The sequence below is a fragment of the Kryptolebias marmoratus genome, linkage group LG22 (assembly GCF_001649575.2).
Source record: "Kryptolebias marmoratus isolate JLee-2015 linkage group LG22, ASM164957v2, whole genome shotgun sequence".
Taxonomy (NCBI): domain Eukaryota; kingdom Metazoa; phylum Chordata; class Actinopteri; order Cyprinodontiformes; family Rivulidae; genus Kryptolebias; species Kryptolebias marmoratus.
Window position 1 is genome coordinate 2,519,233 of NC_051451.1, and position 22,934 is coordinate 2,542,166.

General features: G+C 40.2%; 1 protein-coding gene across 1 annotated transcript; it reads right to left on the minus strand.

Moving 5' to 3' along the window:
* Positions 1–3,006: 3,006 nt before the first annotated feature.
* Positions 3,007–21,832, minus strand: plekha3 (pleckstrin homology domain containing, family A (phosphoinositide binding specific) member 3). The gene is made up of 8 exons (XM_017435607.3): positions 21,541–21,832; positions 17,985–18,101; positions 17,753–17,902; positions 17,278–17,399; positions 13,352–13,456; positions 12,694–12,737; positions 9,881–9,975; positions 3,007–5,766 (listed from the first exon to the last, which is right to left on the minus strand). Exons 1-8 carry the CDS (start codon positions 21,578–21,580, stop codon positions 5,657–5,659), a joined length of 783 nt encoding a protein of 260 aa, XP_017291096.1. The 5' UTR covers positions 21,581–21,832; the 3' UTR covers positions 3,007–5,656.
* Positions 21,833–22,934: the final 1,102 nt, after the last annotated feature.

The window sequence follows — 22,934 nt, forward strand, 5'->3', positions numbered from 1 at the left end:
TTATATTGACCATGACAACAATAAAAGCTGAAAACATCTGAGGGTGAAGTCTTTTTCCCGGCAGCGTAGTTGTCATTAGTTATTAGTTATCAGCCATCAGTCACAGAGCAGGGCGCACAGAGAACGGGGCAGTCTTTGTCCAGGCTGGGCTAATGGCAGGCCAACCAAGTGCCACTTTGTTTTTAGCATTTTTCAAACAGTGGCATTAAAATGAATAATGTTTAATATTAGCTAATGAAGCATTCTTAACACCAGCAGGTCATTTTTGATTTGTTTGTTTGTTGTTTGACTAGCCATTAGCCTAGCCTGGTGGAAGACTTTTGCCTCTTTCTCTCTCTCTGTGCTCAATGACTGATGTCATATATGGTATGGTAACAACTATTAATAAATATAAAAAAACACTTTAAAGTTTACTGGATTATCCCTTTATTTAAACAATGATATTGCAGCCGACCTCATGCATACTCATGATTATGGCTTGCCTTTTTAACTTTTGGCAGCAGGCAATAATGTTTTTGCCTGTGTGCTAAACAACATTAGCAAACACAAAAAATGGCTGTAAGTTAGTGGAATATTGAGTTAAGTTGTAGCTGAGAGTCGTCCCTAACACAGTCTGAAGGCTGATTACACAAGATCTTTGTCTGTTTACAAATGATTTTATTTTTTCCACAGTCGGACTAAAACAGCTTCAATTCTGCCTTTTTCCAAAATAAGATTATCTTAGTCTAAAACCCTGGAATGAAAGACAGCAGGCGACGTGCATTTATTCAAGGAATTTAGACATTTAATTTAATCATGGCTTTGATGCAATGACAACCAAACAACTGGAATTTATTGCTGCTGAAGTTTTTTGACAAACAGAGACGGACACAGTTTTATTCAAACATGTCTCATATGTTTCAGCTTTTTTGTTGTCTAACACATGTTTAGTTTGATTGTTTTCTGTTAAACAAAGGAAGGTAAATTTCATTTATTTTTTCTGTCCCCAGCTCAACAACCTGACATCAGCGTGTGTTGGCACGCAGAGTGGAAGACATCTGGAGAGGCTTAACAGTTACTGTAGGTGGAACAAACTGCACTCAGCTCGTACAAAGAGCCTCTTGTTGTGCCTTTTATTTTTTCCACTCTGTTGGAAAAGGTCCATCTGTGCTGTGAGAAGGTGAGACTGAAAAGACTGCTCCATTGTTTAAAACACCTCATAATGCCGAACCTCCTAAGTGTGGAGGATGACGTCAGCTAGCGGCTTTGTTGCGACGGACATGATGTGAGACACAAATGTGTACAGATGTAATAACTGAGTGTTTCTGTTTCTCTGTTTTAGACTCTTACGGTGGCTCCAAAGGATGCTGGAGCTTCTGCCTCTGATTCAGGATTTATAACGTCCTGCAGAAAGTGGCTGTGGTTTATGAAAACTGACAAATGATTCAAATCTGAGCTTCTTCTGGGGGAGAAAGGAAGGCAATGAGGACAGAAAACTGCTCTTAAGAAGACAAATGTCTGTATGCACGCATTTACAGTTGAAACCAGATGTTTACATACACTGTATAAAAACACAGAACCTTGTTTTCCTCACTGTCTGACATTAAATCAGACTAAACCTTTATTGTTTTAGGTCAGCTAAGATTACCACAATTATTTCTATTTGTTAAATGCCTGAATAATGAGGGAAATAATTTTTTAGAGATTTTTTTTTAACTTCCTTCAAACTTACAGGTTTACACACACTAAGATTACTGTGCCTATAAATAATTTATGAAAGCCCAGATGATGATGTAATGGCTTTGGAAGCTTTTGATTGGTTAGCTAACAACATTTGAGTCAACTGGAGGAACGCCTCAAGCCCTCTGCTTCTTTGTAGGACATCATGGAAAAATCTAAAGAAATCAGCCAAGATATCAAGAAGAAAACTGTCAACCTCCACAACTCTGATTCATCCATGAGTGATGGATCATCTGTTCAAATCTACACAAGTATAAACACCATGGGAATGTCCTGCTATCATACCACTCAGGAAGGAGAGAGGCTCTGTGGTCCCAAGATGAAGGTATTTTGGTATGAAAACAAAAACAACAGACCTTGTGAAGATGCTGCTGAAGCTGGTCAGAGTGTGTCATTATCAATACCAACATGAGCAGAAAGACCACTCAGTGAGGAAGAAGCAACATAAAAAGACAGATTACAGTTTGTAAATGCACACAGGGACAGAAATAAACCATGTCCTGTGGTCTGATGAAACTAAAATTCAACTGTTTGCTCGTAATGACTATTGTTATTTCTGGAGGAGGAAGCTTACAAGCCTGAGAACACCATCCCAACTGTGAAGTATGGGGGTGGCAGCATCATGCTGTGGGAGTGGTTTGCTGCAGAAGGGACTGGTGCACTTCACAAAATAGATGGCATTAAGAGGAAAGAATATTATGTGGAAATATTGAAGCAACATCTTAAAACATCAGGCAGGAAGTTAAACCAGGGCACAAAGCAAGGTCCATAAAGACATGCATGAGCAGGTTTGGTGTGGAAGAACTGGACTGTTCTGCAGAGTCCTGACCTCCAGCTGACAGAACAGCTTTGGGATGAATTACAGCAGAAACTGTGAACCAGGTCTTCTGTCCAACATCAGCATCTGACCTCACAGATGAGCTTCTGGAAGAATGGTCAAAAATTCCCATAAACACTCCTAAACCTGTGGAAAGCCTTCCCAGAAGAGCTGAAGCTCTTATAGCTGTAAAGGCTGAAACTGAAGTTCGTATTTGTGTGAAGTGTGGCAAGCAAATACTTTTGGCAATATAGTGTAATTTTGGAAATGGTTCTTTTTATTCAGTGTATGTAAACATCTTGTTTTAACTGTACAAACATGTTTGAATGAATGTATGTTCATGTTATGGATACTTCCACATGGATGCATGTAATGGTTGTATTTATGTACATGCATGTATGTTTGTTTCATGTAGTTTATATGTATTTTTGAATTTATGACTAAAAGACAAAACCAGCCTTAATTTTAGCTCAATTGAAATACTTTTATTCAGACAATAAAAATCTGACGGGATAAAACCACATTTCACTTTGAGCAGAGACATTTAGCTCATCTCCTGTTATTTGACCACAAAAAAGAAAAAAATCAGGAGCCGAGTTCATTTGTATTATTCTAAATTAAATCAAAAGCCGCTGACTTTTGTTTCTGTTTGATATTTATGGAAACTGAACCTATTCAGACTGTCAGGTAAGAAGAATAAATCCACAATAAAAGACAAACTGTCTAAAGTACCATAACAGGCTACCAGCACCTATAAACACCACTAATATCATATACCACGTTCAACAAAGATCCATCCTTTAACTGTGTTCATTACTGACCAGGTGTTAAGTCAACATAATAAAGACATTTTAAAAATACAAAATATCCACAAGAAAACAGGCACCAGAAGATTTACTTCAAAAGTTGCAGGTTTGTTTGTTCATATTGTTTTATTGGGAGAAATACAATACATGCTCCCTCCACTCTGTCTTCTGTATTACAAGATATTTTAAACTGTTTAAATATATTTTTTGTCAAATCATGTTACTTTATTTAGTCAAAGGAAATTATAAATGCTGAAATAAAGAAAATATATAATGCTCATGCTGTTGCAAACAATAATAGTCATGAAGCGAACCATATAAACTCAAACCAACTGATCTGATCACTGATGAAGAAAAACAGATGAGAGGAAGATTTTAAACTGCTGACAAAAACTAAATGTGCCTGCATTCAAATAAATAAAGTGCAAAACTTTCACATTTCCATGTCTTACGTTGAGATCAATGATTTGGAAGAATTGTTTTTTCTGTTTAAAGCTGTGGTGAGACAAAGTCAGTCCAAACAACAACAGACACACAAGCCCAACTTGAAAGGCCTAGGAACAAAATGCAATGATTTATCATTTTCAGAAAGCCATTTGTTGTTCCCATTAGAACACAGTAAACATATCGAATGTTGAAACAAAGAAATTGTACTTTTAATGTTTAATTTTATGACAGGTTGGGGCAACGACGCTGGAAAAGTACCTGGTGCCAATAAGAAACACACACGTTGCTGCCATAACAATTACAAAAGATTGTTTTTAGTTATATTTTGCACAATGTCCTAACATTTCAGAATTGGGGTTGTACAACAGCAACCAATTTGATCAAATAAAATGTGGGAATTCAGAAAAATCTGAGCTTATTTTTCTGAAAGCTGTTTAACTGCTTGAATTTCCTTCTTTTACATCAGACGGGTACTGATAATGCAATCCATTTCCTAAAAACATGGCAGTGTCGGCAAAGGACTTCCAACTTGTTTATTGCAACAATGTACTCTGAATTGCAGAAGGTTTTTGTACCATTTATTGAAACTGATAATTTAAAAATGGCACAGAAATTCTGTTAGTAAAGTCAGGTTCGCAGAGAGACGTTAAAACTTCACGCTGTGAATTTACACTTGTTCAAAGTTGCCCTGAAGCTCAACGCTCCATGACTACACAGACAAAACAAGAAAATATGTTCATCAAAGCCACAGAAAAGTGAAATACATCTGAGTTGTTTGTGTTTTCTGAGCCACCGTTCACCTTCAGAACTACTTCCTGCCACGGTGAGCTCATGGCTGTTCTAATCAGATGAAGTTTTAAATTCTAACTTTGTTAAATGCCAGAATCCACTTGTTGTCTTTGTTTCAGCTATTTCTGCCTCCTGCTTTCATTCAAGGAAACACCAACTGTGGTTTGATTTCTGACTCACACTGAAACAAAAAGTGTTCTGTTCATCCAACATCAGGTCCAACTCTGCATTCATGAATTTGCACTCCTAAATTGTCTGTCTGGACAGAATCCACTTCCAAAAAGGACCTCAAAATATAAAAACTACAAGGAAGAAAGCATTTAAATACCTACACCAGTCTTTGTAATAAATGGAGTGAAGTTTGACCTGGCTCGTGTTTGGAGTGACGATCAGCTCCAGTTTAACCTCTGAGCTGCAAGTTTTCACCAAGACTTGCAGGAAAGTTAGCTGCCAAAATGGGGATGCTCTTCATATTTGCTTTTTAGCTTCCTTCTGACTCTCCTGAGCTTAGTGCTGCTGAAGAAACGTGTGATTCTGAAGCATTTGTCTTTCAGGAGAAGGATAAGGCGATGCAGCAGGACACTTCTTTGACTAACAGAACACTGAAGATGGGTCTGTACAAAATGAGGCAAAGTGCTTCAGGTCAGATCTGACAGACAGACAGGGTTCTTTGTTTTGTTTTCAGCAGGTTACCAGGAACAGAACAGATTTCATGTGTGCCTACCTTCCAAAGAAAGATGAAGGAAAACTTTTGGCTCTGTGACAATTTTTGGAAACAAAACAAAAAGTCTTCAAACTGTCTTTACATTCTCATGTCCTTTTAAAGCAGCAGAAACCAGAAATTCACAGTTAATCGTTTTCACAACGGATCCAGTCAGCTGCTGGAGCAGAATCGGAGTTTCTGTTTCTCTGAGTCCAGATCAGTGATCTGAAGGCTGCCAAGCAGGTTAAAGTTTACCACAGGTCCTGTCTGTCCAGTGTGCAAAAGAAACCGAATGACTCCAAAGTGCTTGTATTTGGCAATCAGCTGACTTCAGGAGGAGGACGTTTCAGCCTGGTTCAGGTGGACATCAGGCCATCAGATGGACAGGTCAGTGTCTGTGTCCGTGGGCGTGGTCTTTGGACTCTCACTGGCTCCCTTCTCCTCAGGAATGGAAGACGACTCTCCGTTCAGACTGGGCAGCAAACCTGGAACACAACACACAGCTTTCTCAGGTCAAAGGTCACTTCATTCAGGATTCAGAAAGCGGCCCGTCTGTTCTGCCCACAGGATGATCAAAACCAGATGAGTCAACCCCAGAAAATAAAGGTGTTATCAGCAAAATGTTTTACAAATGTAAAGAGTACTTATGGCATTATTAGGCTTTTAGGCAGTACTACGGTATCAGATACAGATTATTTTAGGAAGAATATATTTGTTTTTTTTTGCATTTTCCCATTTCTATTTTCCATTATTGTCATACTGCTAACTTTCTTTATTATGAGACTCAGAGAATCCTATAAAACAGCACTTGTTAAGAGCTTAAAATCTAATAATACTGACTACAGCAGCTCTTCCTTTGAGGTGATGACTATTAACTGCTGGATTAGGACTTTAATAGGACTAAAAAGAGCCCATGTGTGTATAATCTGCATTGTAATAACATATTCAAAGGGGTTGCTAAGATTTTGTTATGTGACATTTTATTCTATATGTTGTGAGCCTCCAGTTGCAAGATTTATGTGTTCCTCTTTTATCAAGGTCATGGAATCCCTCTTAGTCTGACTGAGGAATACTCACACAGGGAGACCTACCAGGGTCAAAAGGTACAGTGCCTTGCAAAAGTATTCACCCCCTTGGATAATTTCTGCTTTTATTGATGTCATAAATCAGTCATCATCACTATAAATTTGCCTTCTTTACTAAATAATAATTATTTTTATTTATTTTTTACTTCAAGCTCAGGTCCTCTACCAGAGGCCTGGGAGCTCGAGGGTTCCAGGCAGTGTCTTAGCTGACCACTGCTACCACTGAGGCCTTGACTCCTCTCAATTTTCTCTATTTCCTATTTCCTCTGTCAGCTCTTGGTATTTCTCCAGCGTCTCGTGCTTCTTCCTGATGTTACAGTCTCTTGGGACTGCTACATCTATCACCTCTGCTTTCTTCTGTATCTTATCTGTCACCACAGTGTCCAGTTGGTTGACCATCACCTGTTTGTCAGTCTGGGTCTGGAAGTCCCACAGTATCTCAGCCCTGCCATTCTCCACCATCTTAGATAGCGTCTCCCTCTTTGACTGTGGGACTTCCAGTCCATACTCGGTACAGATGTTCCTGTAAACTATTCCAGCTGCTTGGTTATGGTGTTCCATGTATTCTTTGCCTGCCTGCATCTAACATCCTGCTGTTACGTGCTGGACTGTCTCAGGGACATCTTTGCACAGCCTGAACCTTGAATCCTGCCTGGTATGATAGACCCTGACCTCCATTGCTCCTGTGCTGCCATGATTAGTTCCTCTGTCTGTCCTTCAGTCCAGCCTTTCTAGCCACTGGCAGGATTTGTTGATATCAGCCACTTCTTTAGTCTGTCAGTGCTACATGCTGTGCAGGGTCTTGTATTTCCATGATGGTTCCTCTTTCTCCTCTTCCACATTGGGCTTCTGCTGCCTGAGACTTTCACCTAGCAGATCATCATTGGGGGCTTTCTTCCTGATGGACTCCAGGATCTGGGTTGTTTCATCCTGTATACTGGCTCTGATGCTCACTTGTCCTCTGCCTCCCTCCTTTCTCTTAGTGTTCAGTCTCAGGGTGTTGGACTTAGGCTGAAACCCTCCGTGCATTGTGAGGAGCTTTCATGTCTTGATGTCAGTGACTTCTATCTCCTCCTTTGGTCAGGTTATTATACCACCAGGGTATCTGATGACTGACACTGCAGATGTGTTGATGGTTTGGACTTTGTTCTTGTCATTCAGCTGGCACTTCAGGACCTGCCTGACTCTCTGTAGGTATTTGGTTATGACTGACTTCCTTGCGGCCTCATCCTGGTTGCCATTTGCCTCTGGGATTCCAAGGTATTTGTAGCTGTCCTGGAAATCTGCAGTGTTGCCTTCAGGTAGTTCAACCCCTTCAGTTGTGATCACCTTGTTGCATTTATCAAGTCCAAATGATATTCCAATGTCCTTGCTGTATATCCTGGTGAGGTGGATCAGTGAGTTGATGTCTCGCTCACTTTTGGCATACAGCTTGATGTTATCCATGTAGAGGAGGTGACTGATGACTGTTCTACTTTGGAACCAGCATCCATAGCCACTCTTTACAATGATGTGGCTGACGAGGCTCAGGCCCATGCAGAACAGGAGTGAGGACAAAGCATCACCTTGGTATATGCCGCATTTGATGCTGGCTTGTGCAATTGGCTTTGACTTGGCCTCTAGAGTTGTCTTCCACATTCCCATTGAGTTCTCAATGAAGGCTCTTGGTGTCCTGTTGACTTTATACAGTTTCAAGCACTCCAGTATCCATGTGTCGGGCATTGAGTCACAGGTTTTCCTGTAGTCAATCAAGGAAGTGCAGAAGGTTTGTGTGTCTGGTCTCGAGCTACAGTTCTGTTGACTAGTAGCTAGTGCTTGTCTCCCCTGGTGTTGGTGCCAACTCCCTTCTGTGCCTCACTCAGGTATCGACCCATGAGCCTATTCATCTTAGCCATTATGAAGCCTAACAGGAGCTTCCATGTTGTACAGAGGCAGGTGATGGGCCGGTAGTTGGAAGGAATTGTCCCTTTCTGAATGTCTTTTATGATCAATACGGCCTTTGGTCAACCACTCAGGGTGGGTCCCTTCCATCAGCAGCTGGTTCATTTGTCCTGCGTTCATGGAGAGCGGTCAGTTTCTTCAGCCAGTAGGTGTGGGTCATGTCTGTCTCAGGTCTGAAGGGTTCCTTCTCCAGATGTTTCAGCTCCTTCCACAGATGTTCTACAGGATTTAGATCAGGGCTCAGAGGCCACTTCAGAACAATCCAATGATTTGTTCTGAGCCATTCTTGGATGTTTAGCTGTGAGGTTTGGCTCATGATCCTGTTGATAGACCCATGACCTGAGACTGAAACCAAGCTTTCTGACACTGAGCAGCACATTTGGCTCCAGAATTCCTTGATAGTTTTGAGATTTCGTTGTACCCTGAGCAGATTTAGGACACCCTGTGTTGGATGCAGCAAAGCAGCCCCAGAACAGAACCGAGCCGCCTCCATGTTCTACTGTAGGTACTGTAGGTGTTCTTTTCTTTGTTTTAGTGTTGGGTCTGTGAACACAGAGCTAATGGGACATTCTCCCAGGAGCTTTGTGGCTTGTCAATTTGCATTTTAGCAAATTTCAATCTGTTTTTTTATAAATTTGTGTCCTCCTCCTCATCTTCCATTAACTCCACTTTGGTTCAAACAGCGATCGATGATGTGATCTGATGACATCATGGAGTTCACCTCTAATCTCTTTAGAAGTTTTTCTGGACTCTTTGGTTACCCTTCATATCATCTGTCTCTTCAATTTATCATCAGCTGTCCTCTTGTGTCCACGTCCAGAGAGGTTGTCTCCAGTCCTGTGGACCTTAACCTTCTGAATAATCTGAGCAGCTGTAGTCACAGGAGCAACACGCTGCTTGGAGATGGTCTTATAGTCTTTACCTTTAACATGCTGCTCAATCAGTTTCTTTCTAAGCTCCTGAGACAACTCTGTCCTCAGCTTTCTGTGCTCCATGGTCAGTGTTACACACCATGATACCAAACAGCCCTGTGACTACCTGTCACCCTTTAAACAGACAGACTGACTGATTATAAGACTGCAGACAGCTGTGATGCTGATTAGTTTAACATGTCCCTGTGGACAAATTAGTTTCAGTCTTTTCCAATGAAATCATCCTTTTTTTGTGAAGGCCCGTTTCATTTTACATTATATATATATAATAAAACAAACAGTTAACAGTTTTTCATTAGTTGATTTTTTTTTTTATTACTTTTGTTAGTTTCGAGTTATTTCAGTGACCTTTGTGGGTTTTTTGTTTTGTTTTTATGATGAAAGGGTACAAAGAAGTTTGTTTGTGTCTGCAAATGCGTCCAATATTCTTTTCTGAGAGTTTTAATAAAATCCGTCCACAGGTTTTTGATGCATCTCACTAACAAACAAGCACATGATTGCCTCCCTTTGACAGCATTGGATGATAATAAAGGTCCCTGATGTTTGTAAAAACACATCACAAAATTTTTATTTTCTCTCATCAAACTGTCACAAATTTATTGCTTACTATTGTGGGCTGTAAAAATGACAACATGTCTTACGTTCTGTGTCGTAAACGGAGCTGTCGGAGGACGTCCGGTGTCTGCGCTGAGCTGACCTTTGACCCCCGCTCATGTACTCCTTCAGTACACCTGACCTGGAGGGGGGAAAGTCTTGTCAAGTCTGATTTAATGTTGCACATATGTGACAAGATCATCATTACAGGATTAAAACCTGTTTTGTGATAGACACAAGTTACTGATATGATATTCTATCCTGATATAATCAAAGTGAAGGTTGTGTTTGTCTCAGTGAGACAAAGTTAACAATCTCTGCTGAGGAAGACGACTTTAATGCAGCTGGTCTCCGGCTCAGCTGATGTGAGGAGCTCATTAATAACATTACATCTCTTCAGGTTGCAGATAATTTGGTTCTGCATGTTGTTTTATCAGCCTAAAGTCTGAGGTCATTCTGTCAAATTGAGGCTTTGGGGCTTAAGTTTGTTCTCTTATACTAAAAGGACGTGGAACACCCTATGAATTTGTTTATAATCTTTGAAGATCGTCTATCAGCCTGTAATCTGTATTCCTAAAAAAATTTATGGTGCTTACTCATATTTTATTATCTATTTAAATATTTATTTACATGCTTAGGTAAATCCTCAGTTCATGTTGTGATAAAGAAACCAAGTGAAGGTGGAGCTGTCAGAGATGTTTCTTTTTCACTTCAGCTTCTCAAAAAAGTAAAACTCAAAACGTCACCAGTCAGAAGATTTAATATTGGTGTTTGAAAAACAGCAAGAATTCACTTAACTTAAAAAGAATAAAGCCAACCATTGTCAGAGTGCTGAAAATGCTGAAATGAGGTTTTGTTTCACTCATGTTTGTTTAAATTTCTACAACAATATTTACTGTTCTCATTCTGAACAAAGAAAGCATTTTCTTTTCTTTTGTTCTTATTCAACCTCTGAGTAACTCTAGTTGAGAGGATTAAAGTTACCCTCAGCAGGGATTTCATTTTTCATACACAGCTGACTCTTTCATAACCTGAATGTGAATCTTTTCTCCAAATCTACCAGTGACATGCTGTAATGCTGCCCCCTACAGGTGTGATGATGAACAGTTACTCAGGAAGTCTGTAAAACTGACCTTCCAGCAGGCAAACATCATGAAGAACTGAACGAAATTTAGAGTGGTGGGAAAAAGGGTTTTCCCCCTTCCTGATTTCTTATTCTTTTGTATGTTGTCACGCTTAAATGCTTCAGATCATGAAACAAATTTGAAGATTAGACAAGGATGAGACAAGCAAACACAAAATGCAGTTTATAAATGAAGGTTATTATTATTAAGTGGGAAACAATCCAAACGTACATGGCCCTGTGTGAAAAAGTGATTACCCTCCAAACCTAATAACTGGTTGGGCCACCTTTAGCAGCAACAACTGCAATCAAGCATTTGCAATAACTGCCAATGAGTCTTTTACAGCACTGTGGAGGAATTTTGGCCCACTCATCGTTGTTATAATCCAGCTGCTTTGGAGGGTTTCTGAGCATGAACCGCCTTTTTAAGCATCTCAATCAGATTCAGGTCAGGACTTTGTCTAGGCCTCTCCAAAGTCTTCATTTTGTTTTTCTTCAACCCTTCAGAGGTGGACTTCCTGGTGTGTTTTGGATCATTGTCCTGCTGCAGAACCCAAGTTCGTTTCATCTTGAGGTCACAAACAGATGGCCGGACATCATCATTCAGGATCTTTTGGTAGACAGCAGAATTCATGGTTCCATTTACAACAACAAGTCTTCAAGGTCCTGAAGCAGCAAAACAGCCCCAGACCATCATACTACCACCACCATATTTCACTATTGGTATGAAGCTCCTTTTCTGAAATGATGTATTACTTTTACACCAGATAATGGAACATACACCTTCAAAAAGTTCAACTTTTATCTTGTCAGCTCAGAGTATTTTCCTAAAAGTCTTGGGGATCATCAAGATGTTTTCTGGCAAAACTGAGACGAGCCTTTATGTTTTAGCTCAGCAGTGGTTTTCATCTTGGAACTCTGCCATGAAGGCCATTTGGCCCTTCGTCTTTCTTATAGTGGAGTCGTGAACACGGACCTTACCTGAGGCACGTGAGGCCAGCAGTTCCTGGATGTTGTTGTTGGGTCTTTTGTGACCTCTTGGATGACTCGTTGCTGCGCTCTTGAGGTAATTTTGGTCGTCTGGTCAGTCCAGGGAAGGTTCACCACTGTTCCATGTTTTCACAGTTAGTAGATAATGGCTCTCACTGTGGCTCGCTGAAGTGCCAAAGCTTCAGAAATGGCTTTGCAACCTTTTCCAGACTGATAGATCTCAATTACTTTAGTTCTCATTTGGTCCTGAATTTCTTTGGATCACAGCATGACGTCTAGCTTTTAAGGATCTTTTGGTCTACTTCACTTTGTCAGACAGGTTTCATTTAAGTGATTTCTTAATTGAAAACAGGTGTGTCAGTATTCAGGGCTGGGTGGGGCTAAAGACAAATTAAACTTAACATTCCAAAGATGTGATAAACCAGAGTTAATTTATGTTTTATCACTGCTGTTTCACACAGGGCCATGTAGCTTTGGTTAATAATAAAGACCTTCATTTAAAACCTGCATTTTCTGTTTACTTGTCTTATCTTTGTCTCATATTTAAATCTGTTTGATTGGATGTATGTTTGTCACATTTAACTGTGGCAAACATACAAAAGAATCAGAAATCAGGAAAGGGGCAAATACTTTTTCACAACACTGTGTTTTCTTTCTCTTGTTTGTGAAGCAGGTTTAAAATAAAGACAAACTGTATTTTCTCAATATTTTAAGGTTTTAAACTAACTTGAATGTGTTTGAACTGACCTGTCAAAGCTGTATGTTCCAGGATGGCTGATGGACCTCTTCATCTGTGCAGACGGACAAACAAAACACAAAAGTGTTTAAAACTCAACATTCTGCAACGTACTAAATGTGGGGGTTTATTACATATTTTTCATACAAATAATCTGTAAAAGCAGAAGCCTCAACAAGCCTCACATTTAAAGTTCAAGCTTAAAAAGATTTTAAACAATTATCCCCAATTCTATGTGGTAAAATCAACAATAAACCTAATAAAGAAGGCAGTGTAACAGAAATCAGAAAGTATTATTTTGTCAATATTTCAAAAAGATTCTTTCTAGCTGTCCTTTCTGATTCCCTGTTTTTAAACGGCGTGTTTTGGTCAAATATAAAGTTGCAATGAGCCAATTTTACAACAAAAACAAGATCCTATTCTTTTTTTTTAAGTTCTAACTTCAGATCACAAAATTCTCCCGTCTGATGAGACGGTCAAACTCTCAAATAAAGTCGGGGCGACTTGGCCACACATGTTAGTCACTGACCAATCAGAGCTGGTCGCTGTTGATGATGTCACAGCAAAGAAGGAGGCAGAAATTAATAGAAACAATTCCCAATAATGAATAAAGCATTAAACTCTTGAGCCTGACAATTAAAGTCACTTAGCAGGAGGAAGTGAAATCACCCTTTCAGGAGGTCGGAGGTCAGGGGTCAAACTCTGGTTGGCTAGACTCATACACTCCTCCAAAGTCCTGATGAACGTCTCACAGGTGGCGCTGAGCAGCGAGGCCTGAAGAGAAACATCAACCATCATCAGATCCAGGAACAGACAGTTCAAAAAATATAAATCAATCATTTCTGCCCGGCGGGCGATAATGTTTTTGTCTGTGTCTGTGTGCATGTGTCTCATAAACCAGCAGACAGATTTCAATGAAACTTTCAAAAAGAACAAATTACAGCTGATTAACTTTTGAAGTCAAGCTCATTTAAGATGGCCTCCACAGCTATTCAACATTAGCCAACATAAAGATGGCTACAACTCTGTCGGTTCTTTAGGTATTGAGCTAAAATGATGTGGTAGTAGCTGAGAGTCATTCACAACACACACGTCGAGTGACATTATTTTCAGTATATGACCAAAAAGTTTATCAGTCATTTATAAACAAAAGACTATTTTAAAATAAAACTAATAATACTAATTTTATTGAAATCATGAGTTATTTTGCAAAGAGTCAGACAAATGAACACACACACCCAGGTATTTACATGATCTCCTAACTTTCATGGGCAATAATTATGAACAATTTAAAACTTTTGCAAAATACTGCATTGCTTTAAATTTATACAGACTTGAATTTTTAAGATCTGTAATTTAGGTAAACAGGGTCAAATTAAAGCTCGCACTAGTTTTAAAAAGTAAAATGCATTCATTAAACTGACTCCAAAAAAAACATATTTTCCAGACTGTAAGGCGCACCTAAAAGCCTTCAATTTTCTCCAAAAACAACAGAGCTCCTTATAATCCGGAGCACCTTATATATGTAAGAAGTCGTGATGTTTTAGTACGACTTTGGTAAACTCCAAAGCTGCAGCGCCTGCAGCATTAAGGCTCAGTTATAGTCGCTCTATGTAGTGCACAGCGGACCTAAGAGAGCCGTGGAGGCGTTGATACTTGACGCTTATGTCGGTGCAGTATTCTCCAAAAAGACAGGAGGCTGTTTGGTTTCACTTAATGTGCCTTATATGAGACAAAAGCTCCAAAATGGATTCATTGACAGTATGCCTTATAATCCAGTGCACCCTATAGTGTGGAAAATTCTGTATTTATTATTCATGTTTCAGTAATAATCCTTTGCAGATACAAACTGCATCATGGTTTTGACTCTGAGGCTGTTTTCCACTTCTCCATCAGTCAGTATGAGTCAGCCACTGTATGGTACTGTTTGAAATTTTGCCTATATTTTTTATCTGCTTTATAGTGCCATAGAGACTCATCCCAAAGCTCCATGTGGAAATAGATCATAGTGCATTGCGGCTTGAGCTGACACAGCAGGCTAATCAAGGTTAACGCTAACATCAATTCTGTGATTTTCACTTCTTTTTCTCTTCTGTAAAGGTTCTCTTCATCTCCTCTGTCTGAGCTGTGGGGCTTGAAAAAGTATTAGGAAAATGTCAACTAGAACTATACTGGAAATCTTTCAGTCTAAATAAGAAACTTGGCTTCTAGCCCAACTTGACTTTGTGTCATCTGACTCCTTCACACAGGGCAGACCTTCACGGTGGGATTCACAGACACAATGCACATCACTCCTAAACAGTGACGCAAAAGCTTTAGCCAAAGTTCTTGCTCATAGGTTAGAAAAAGTCTTGCCAACAATTATACCTAAAGATCAGTCTGGCGTTGTAAAAGGGTGTCACTCATTCTCTTTTATTCAGCATCTTGTCAGTATTTTGTACACCCCCTCTGATAGAATACATTCTGGGATGTTTTCTCTTGATGGAGCAAAAGCCTTTGCCCAGGTGGAGTGGAACTATCTGTTAGCATTGGTTCATCTAATGGATTACGTCACTATTTTTATGCCCTATATCAAAACACAAACCTTTCCATCTTGAGCGAGGCACACGGCAGCGATACCCCCTCAGCGCCTTGCTTTACAGCCGGGCTGTTGAACCCCTGAACCCCTGGCAAGCCACAGTTGTAATATTTGTTAATGTAATTATGTGATCATTCAGTAAAAGTATTCTTGAGTAAATATGAAACATGTTGCAAATATGTTGTAAATCTGAATGTAAAGTGAGCCACATTTCAACAGTTCTATTGTTGTGCAGCTCATTTTTGTTGTTTACACACAAACTACAACTCTAAAGTCAGTTGTTCAGTTTTGAAATATTTTGGAGGTAACATTATTTCATAGTTTTAGTGCATTGAAGGTTGAGGTATAGTTACATCTGCAGTCAGTGATTGTGTAAATAAATAAATTACAACCAAAGTGTAAAAGATATGTGTAAAGAGAAACACTAAAAAGACTGGCGCAACTAATTACCTTCAAAAGTCTCATAATTAGTGAAATTAAGTCCACCTGTGTGCAATGATCTGTCAATATAAGGCCACCTTTTCTGCCATTCCCCAGAGGCTGAAACACCACTAAGAGGCATCGCACCATAAAGACCACGGAGCTCTCCAGACAAGACAGGGTGGGGTTCTTATAAAAACATCCAAAGCTTTCATGTTCCTAGTGATGGGCAAATGAAGCTTGCTTTGGAAAAGGGTTCATTAGCTGAAGCTTTCCAACACAGTCCTCTTTGGCGCCATCTTGTGGAAAAAGTATGAAGAGCCGCTTAAAGAAACCCACAATGAGGCGCTTTATCATGACAAAGCTGAAAGCTGTTTAATATCAGGAGATGTTTCTGTCTGTTTTCACTGAGCTGCTTTGAACAGGTATTTCTGTGGGTGAAAGAATAAAGTTATGGTTGTTTATGGTTTCTATAAATAAACTCAAATGGCAGAACGTCCTCTCTTCCTCACTGGCTCCATGTATCACTGTCCCGTTGGTTCGTTATTTTGCACTACTTCCTCTCCAAAACACCATGAATCCCGCCAATGATTCACGTCCTTTTAAACCTTTAGAATCAGGCACTAAAGCAGTGACGTGACTTCAACACTTTCGAAGCGTCGGACGTCATTGATCATGTGAACGAATCGCGCTCCGACACAGAGCTTCTGAAGCATTGTGTTGTTTTTCTCTTCAATTTGCCCACCACTAGATGATCCCAGGGAGGACCGTCAAATCCATCATCTTCAAATTGAAAGCACATGGTACCGCAACGAACCTGCCAAGAGAGGGCTGCCCACCGAAACTCACAAACTGGGCATGGAGGGCACTAACAGAGGCAGCACAGGGACCAAGGGTAATCCTGAAGGAGTTGTAGAGGTCCACAGCAGAGACAGCATCTGTCCACAGCACCACAAGAAGCCATACACGCCATAGAGCTGGCCTTGATGGAAGAGTGGGAGACTCACCAGATGTATGGAGGAAGGTGCTCTGCTCAGATGAGACTGAAATGGAACTCCTTGGTCACCAAGTAAAACGCTACATTTGGCGCAAAGTCAACACATCCCATCCCCACAGTGAAACATGGTGATGGCAGCCCCATGCTGTGGGGATGTTTTTCAGCAGCAGGAAGTGGGCAACTGGTACAAGTCGAGGGAAAGATGGATGGTGCTAAACATACGGATATTCTTGAGCAGAGCTTTGAGACTGGGATGGAGGCTCAGCTTCCAGCAGGACAGCAACACTGGAGGGGTTTAAAGGGGAGGATTTAAATGTGTTGGACTGGCCTAGGCAAAGTCCAGACCTCAATCCTCAAAACATAAACAATGCCAAGGGGGTGAATACTTTTGCAAGGCACTGTAGGTGTGTGTTCCAACCTATCTTGTTGGTGTTTATTTATGCAACACATAAGTTACGCTCCATTCAAGCAGTGTTTGAAATGCAGAAACACTGCGCTGTCCCCCGTCCCCTGTAAGGACTACTGTTCAGTGACCACGATGCAGTGAGTGAGCCAATCAGGGAGCATTTCAAACACAGCTGAATAAAACCTGACACTCACCTCAGAGGTGGGCGTGGTCTCTGTTTCCACAGAGTGCTGTGATTGGATCGTTTGGACCTGTTGGACAAGGAGGTCACAGTACAGACGCAGTTCAGACATCTTTGTCTTCAGACAGTCTGGACCTGACAATGACAACAACAACAAAAGATGAAGAGTCACACTTTACAAGAAACTTTAAAGAAAGGTCAGTTTTGTTTGGAAGTCAAACCAAATAAAATAATGTAAAAACAGGAAAACCTATGGCTTAAACCAGTGGTGTCCAATCCTGGTCCTGCAGGGCCACTACCCTGCAGGTTTTAGGTGTTTCTCTGCTTTGAATTAATGAGTGATTAACTGGCTTCTGCAGAACCTGAAGACCTGTTAAAGAACAGGGAAACATCTAAATCATGCAGGATGGTGGCCCTCCAGGACCAGGATTGGACACCACTGGCTTAAACATTTTCCATTTCAAGTCAGACATGTTTTATTTTCACACCTCTGTGTTTGTGGCTTTCCAATGTTCCAGCTTTCGATGATCCCAAAGCCACCAACCACCTCTGTCTCTCTGCAGCGTTAACAGCTCGCACGTAGAAATGCTGCTCGCCAGGAATGATCAGCTCCAGGCGCGTCGAGTCCGTCGGGTGAACTGAAACATAAACCGTGAGCAGCGTGTGATGGACGTGCTTACCTTTAATGTCACGTCACAAACAACGGCCGAGGTGAACAACCTTTAATGTCACACACAGACATCTTGATGGATCCTTTGCTGCCTTTGCCGACGTCGTCCTCGCTGTCGTAGTACGAGATGACTCCATTCTCAAGGACAAACCAGCGAGGCTGCCAGCCTGGTGCCAGGAAGTCATATTAGCACAATCAAACAAGTCGGGAAAGTAAAATGAAACCCATCTTCAGGAGGAACAATCAGATATGTCAGCAGTCACACTCTTTATTGTTTTCATCTGAACATCCACATACTGGGCTCTATTCCAACCATCCACACATCAGAAAAACTCAGCTTGATTGGGAATAGTGTGCTATGACTTCAACTTCATTTAAAATAAAATACCCCATAGAAATGTCCTGAGATCTCTTCAGATGCTTCAAAACACGGATCTTTTTCAAACTTGCTGTATTGGTTTTCTTAGGCTACTCTTAGCGTTTTAATACCATTCTGCTACTTTTAGTTTTCAGCTAAAGTTTAGCTACTTTTAACTTTTTAAACCATCTTGCTAATTTTAGCTTTTGCCTACTGTTGTGCTATTTGTGCTTTTAAGTACGTTTTTTGAATTTTTGGCTTTTAGCTCTGGTTTTGCTCATTTTACTTTATAGCTAATGTTCCGCTCATTTTAGCTTTTTACTGTTTTCCTCAATTTAGCTTGTATTCTGCTTGTTTTAGCTTGTGTTCTGCTTGTTTTAGCTTCTGTTCTCTTTCATTCAGTGCTCAGCATTCAGACTGGATTTTCACAGAAAATGAAAGTTCCTCCTGTTCAAAAAAGCAGTTCTCATTGCAAGAATCCATCGATTCTCTCATTTTTCTTTATCAGCTTTTTCCCATGTGCCTGTCTCCAGCAGTCACTGTACGAGAGACAGAGGACAGCCTGGACAGGTCTCCAGTCCATCACAGGGACACAAAGAGACACATGAGACAAACAACCATCCACACCCAGGGATAATTTAGCATGAGCTGCATCTAACCTGCATGTTTTTGGACTGTTGGAGGAAACCAGAGCACCTGGAGAGGGAGAGCATGTAAACTCCACCCAGAACCACTGCACCACTCTGTATGTTTTTCTTTCATTCTTACACATTAACATAGTTGTAATTATTTTACCTAATACTGTGTAGGGTTTTTGCACATTTGTTTGAAATGTTTAAATACATAAAAACATTCAAATGAACTAAAGAACCTACGATGGTAATTCAGAGAAGAATAATTCATGGAAAGTTCACTGTATTTATCAGTGAAATTGCTAAGAAAACTTTGATTTTATAAATAAAATATAGCTGAACTCAGCTGACTAGTTGGCCGATCAGATGAGGCTGAACAAAAACAGACAAGCTTTAAAAAATGAAGACTCAGAAACTTTCTTGTGATTACAAATATTACTCAAAAAACAGCTAACCATGACTGAGAGCAGGATCAGTGACTCAGTGAGGTATAATTATTAATTAGAGGGTTTACAAATACTTTGCTCCTGAAGGTTTTCAGCCTGCATGTTGTAGAAAATGGATTTACTAAGATATTTGCATGTAAACCTGCTGGTTTAAAATGCCTGTTTGCTAAATACTGAGGGCCCATCAGCTGCTGTTTACAAGCAACACGAACACAGTTAGAGGTTAGATTGTTCTCCGGGTTTACTGACTGAAGAGGCACACTGTAAGGAGACAGCTGTCCCTTTTGGCTTTGCTGTAGAAACTTGTCTTTAGAATGAATTAGATTTTCACTTTGCCCATATTTCTTTAGCTTTTTATTTCATTTTCTTTCTAAGCTCCTGAAACAACTCTGTCCTCAGCTTTCTGTGCTCCATGGTCAGTGTTACACACCATGATACCAAACAGCCCGGTGACTACCTGTCACCCTTTAAACAGACAGACTGCAGACAGCTGTGATGCTGATTACAGTTTAACATGTCCCTGTGGACATTTGTAGAGGGACCATCCTTTTTGTCAAAGCCAGTTTCATTAGTTTGTTTATTAAATAATTCTGTTAAACCAAAATTCAAAATCAATAATTAATATTTATTAGTTGATTGTTTCCCCCTTCTTTTCATTACTTTTTTTAGTGACCTTTGTGGCTATTTCTTTCTTTAACAAAAGAGTACCAACAAGTTTGTTCATATCTGTAAACGTTGATCATTATTTGTGTTGTAGCTTCTTTGTCCTTGTGCGTATTGTTGCTGCTACCTTTCTTCTACCCTCCCAGCTCCCACTGTTCAGAGGATCAAGGCTGCGTCCGGCTTGTATCACACCACTCCGCTCTGATATTCCATTCAGACGGAGGTGGAAGCTTTTCCCTCCCAAAACAGGAGTGTCTTTAATTTTATTTGTGTAAAACAGGACAGATGCACAGGCACAACAGTATATACGGGCACCTGTTTCACATCAGCACTAGTCTGTGTGTCATTTGCATAAAAACAGAGTGATTATGCACACGGACAGGGCAGGTAATTGTTGCCACAGCATGTTCGCTCCTCAGCTGGTTTTATCCACAGTTGGAGAGGTGCAGGTTCGAGCAGCAGGAGGTGGACAAATGCCTCCTGGCGCTGCAGCAGCAGAGGGAAGGGAAGGGATTGTTTCTCATGCTTGTCTGGTTAAACATGTCTGCTTTTATATTTTATTGCAAGATATATTTCTGTTTAATTAGATGAAAAGAAAAAGACGGAGCAAATAAAACGGGTTGAGCTAAAAGTACCTGACACGATCTGTTGTCACTAAAGTTAAGCCTCGGGGATGACTTGCAGGTACTACCATGAAAATTGGATCTTTGTTTAAAACCTTGGCATGCACGGCAGCGGGCGATATGCAATCCTTCAAGGACTGTAGCTTTCATTTAAAGATAAAACTAGTGAGAGCCTTCAGATATGAAACAGCAGCTCTCGATCCCTGGCCTGGTTCAGGATGACATGTTGAAGTTTTCCTTCAACAAACAGCCCCACTGTGGGTCGCTTTCTTTTCATTCATCTCTTCATTCAAAAGATGCAGATTTATGTGTGTCAAATGTGCACTGCTCTACCTCAACAACGGATTTTTGGACAAACCGCTTTTCAAACACTTTAAAAAATTGAGAAAGCAAAGCCACATGTTTGTATTTGTTAAAACTATTTCTATGGCTAGTTTTAAAAAGCAGAATTGTGCCGTTTTTTCCGGGAATATGTCATATTCATTGATTACAAATAAAAGTCTTCTTCACAATAACCGGATCAACTCTCACCAGTCAGTTTTTATTTGTTCTCTCTTCCTACAGTAACATATAGAGTTTTAATTAAAAGAAGTTTAAGAATTTGTTATTTTAGGTGTGTTTAAGTGTTGGTGTTCAGTCATTTAGACATGAAGGTATTGTGAATATTTCTCAGCTTTGAGTTCAAACAAAGGATAGTTAGTGAAACATCTTCTGACATGTGCTGCATCTTAAAGGCAGACTTTTTAATCCTGTTTTTCTGAGAACCATTACGGTGTAACTTGCAGCTCGGCTAGCATTAGCTGCCAACATTTCAAGTTCATTCCCTCACAGCTAGTTACAAAGACACGTAATAAAAGAAGACGTCCGAGAGAGGACTTACTTACCTGTCATGTAATTAGTCCACTTGTACAGAATCCCCTCCATGATTTCTTTAAATGTCGGCTAATGTTGCAGCTAGCCTGTTAGCTTTTCGCAAACGGTCACCGTCTCAAAGACGGAAAATCGTCAGAAAATGTCGGTCATAAGTAACTTCTGCATGTCTGAACATATATGAATCTGTTTAAGAGCAATGGATGACGCTATTAGCGGAAAAAATGAAGCTGCGGTGGGCTGTTTCTGCTGAAAGTCAGCTGAGAGAAATGTCAACAAACTGCAGCTCCTCTACGGAAGCCTGCAGGAGACATTCAACACGCAGGACGAAGAATATTCCTATTAGAACAAATATATTATATTTGTCGGCTTTACGGGAGATGGAAAGGCTTTCTAAAGTTATAGACCTAAAAAAAGACTTTTTCCAACTTTTACTCAATTTACTGCCTTAATTTGTTTAATAAAAAGTGTAATAAAAATGTAAAAAATATATTGCAGACTACCAGTTCAAACATTTTTAGAGACAGATGCAAATATTCTCAGTTTTGTTCTCCAGTGTTTAAGGTTACAAATAGTCACACATTTATCAGTTATATTACATTAAGTTTTATAAACTCTACAATCTTAAACAATTATGTAAAGGTTTAGTTTAGTATTTTCCAAATCTGTGTCAGCATGGGGAAAAAGAAAGAAAAAAACCCTGAAATATTATTATTTTTTACAGACTTTGTTCCCAACCAAGAAGAGTATTCTTGACATTGATTGTATGTAAAAGTCGGACATAGTCATCCATCCATCCATCCATCCATCCATCCATCCATCCATCTTCTACCACTTATTGTGGTCGGGTCATGGAGGCAACAGGTCCAGGAGAGAAACCCAGACCTCCCTCTCCCAGGTGACACTCTCCAGCTCCTCCTGGGAGATCCCAAGGCGTTACCTGCCCAGAGAGGATACATAATCCCTCCAGCAAGTTCTGGATCTACCCTGAGGTCTCTTCCTAGTGGGACATGCCTGAAAAACTTCCAAAGGGAGGAGTCCAGGAAGCATCCTAATCAGATGGCCGAACCACCTCAACTGACTCCTTTCAATGTGAAGGAGGTGCAGCTCTACTCCAAGGTCCCCCTGACAACAGAGCTCCTCACCTTATCTCTAAGGCTGAGCCCGGCCACCCTGTGAAGGAAACCCATTTTAGTTGATTAAATCCAGGACATCATTTTTTTGGTCATGATCCAAACCTCACGACTATAGGTGAGAGTAGGAACATAGACAGACTAGTTTTTGCAGGCCAGTGAACCTCTGCCCATTTTTACTTTTAAGAAGTTTGGCCTCTGTAAAATGTTCTTTTTGTACGCAGGCCTCTTCCTGACCTGTTGCCAATTAATATAATTTATTGCAAAAAGCTCCT

Bases quoted from the DNA above. Each gene is read 5' to 3' on its own strand.
- plekha3 (XM_017435607.3), bottom strand. From the start codon at position 21,580: ATGGAGGGGATTCTGTACAAGTGGACTAATTACATGACAG. The intron at 12,738-13,351 runs GTGATTTCACTT...CCGTCTGCACAG, and splicing joins ACCTCCGACCTCCTGAAAGG to ATGAAGAGGTCCATCAGCCA. The intron at 5,767-9,880 runs GTAAGACATGTT...GTTGTGTTCCAG, and splicing joins CTCCGTTTACGACACAGAAC to GTTTGCTGCCCAGTCTGAAC.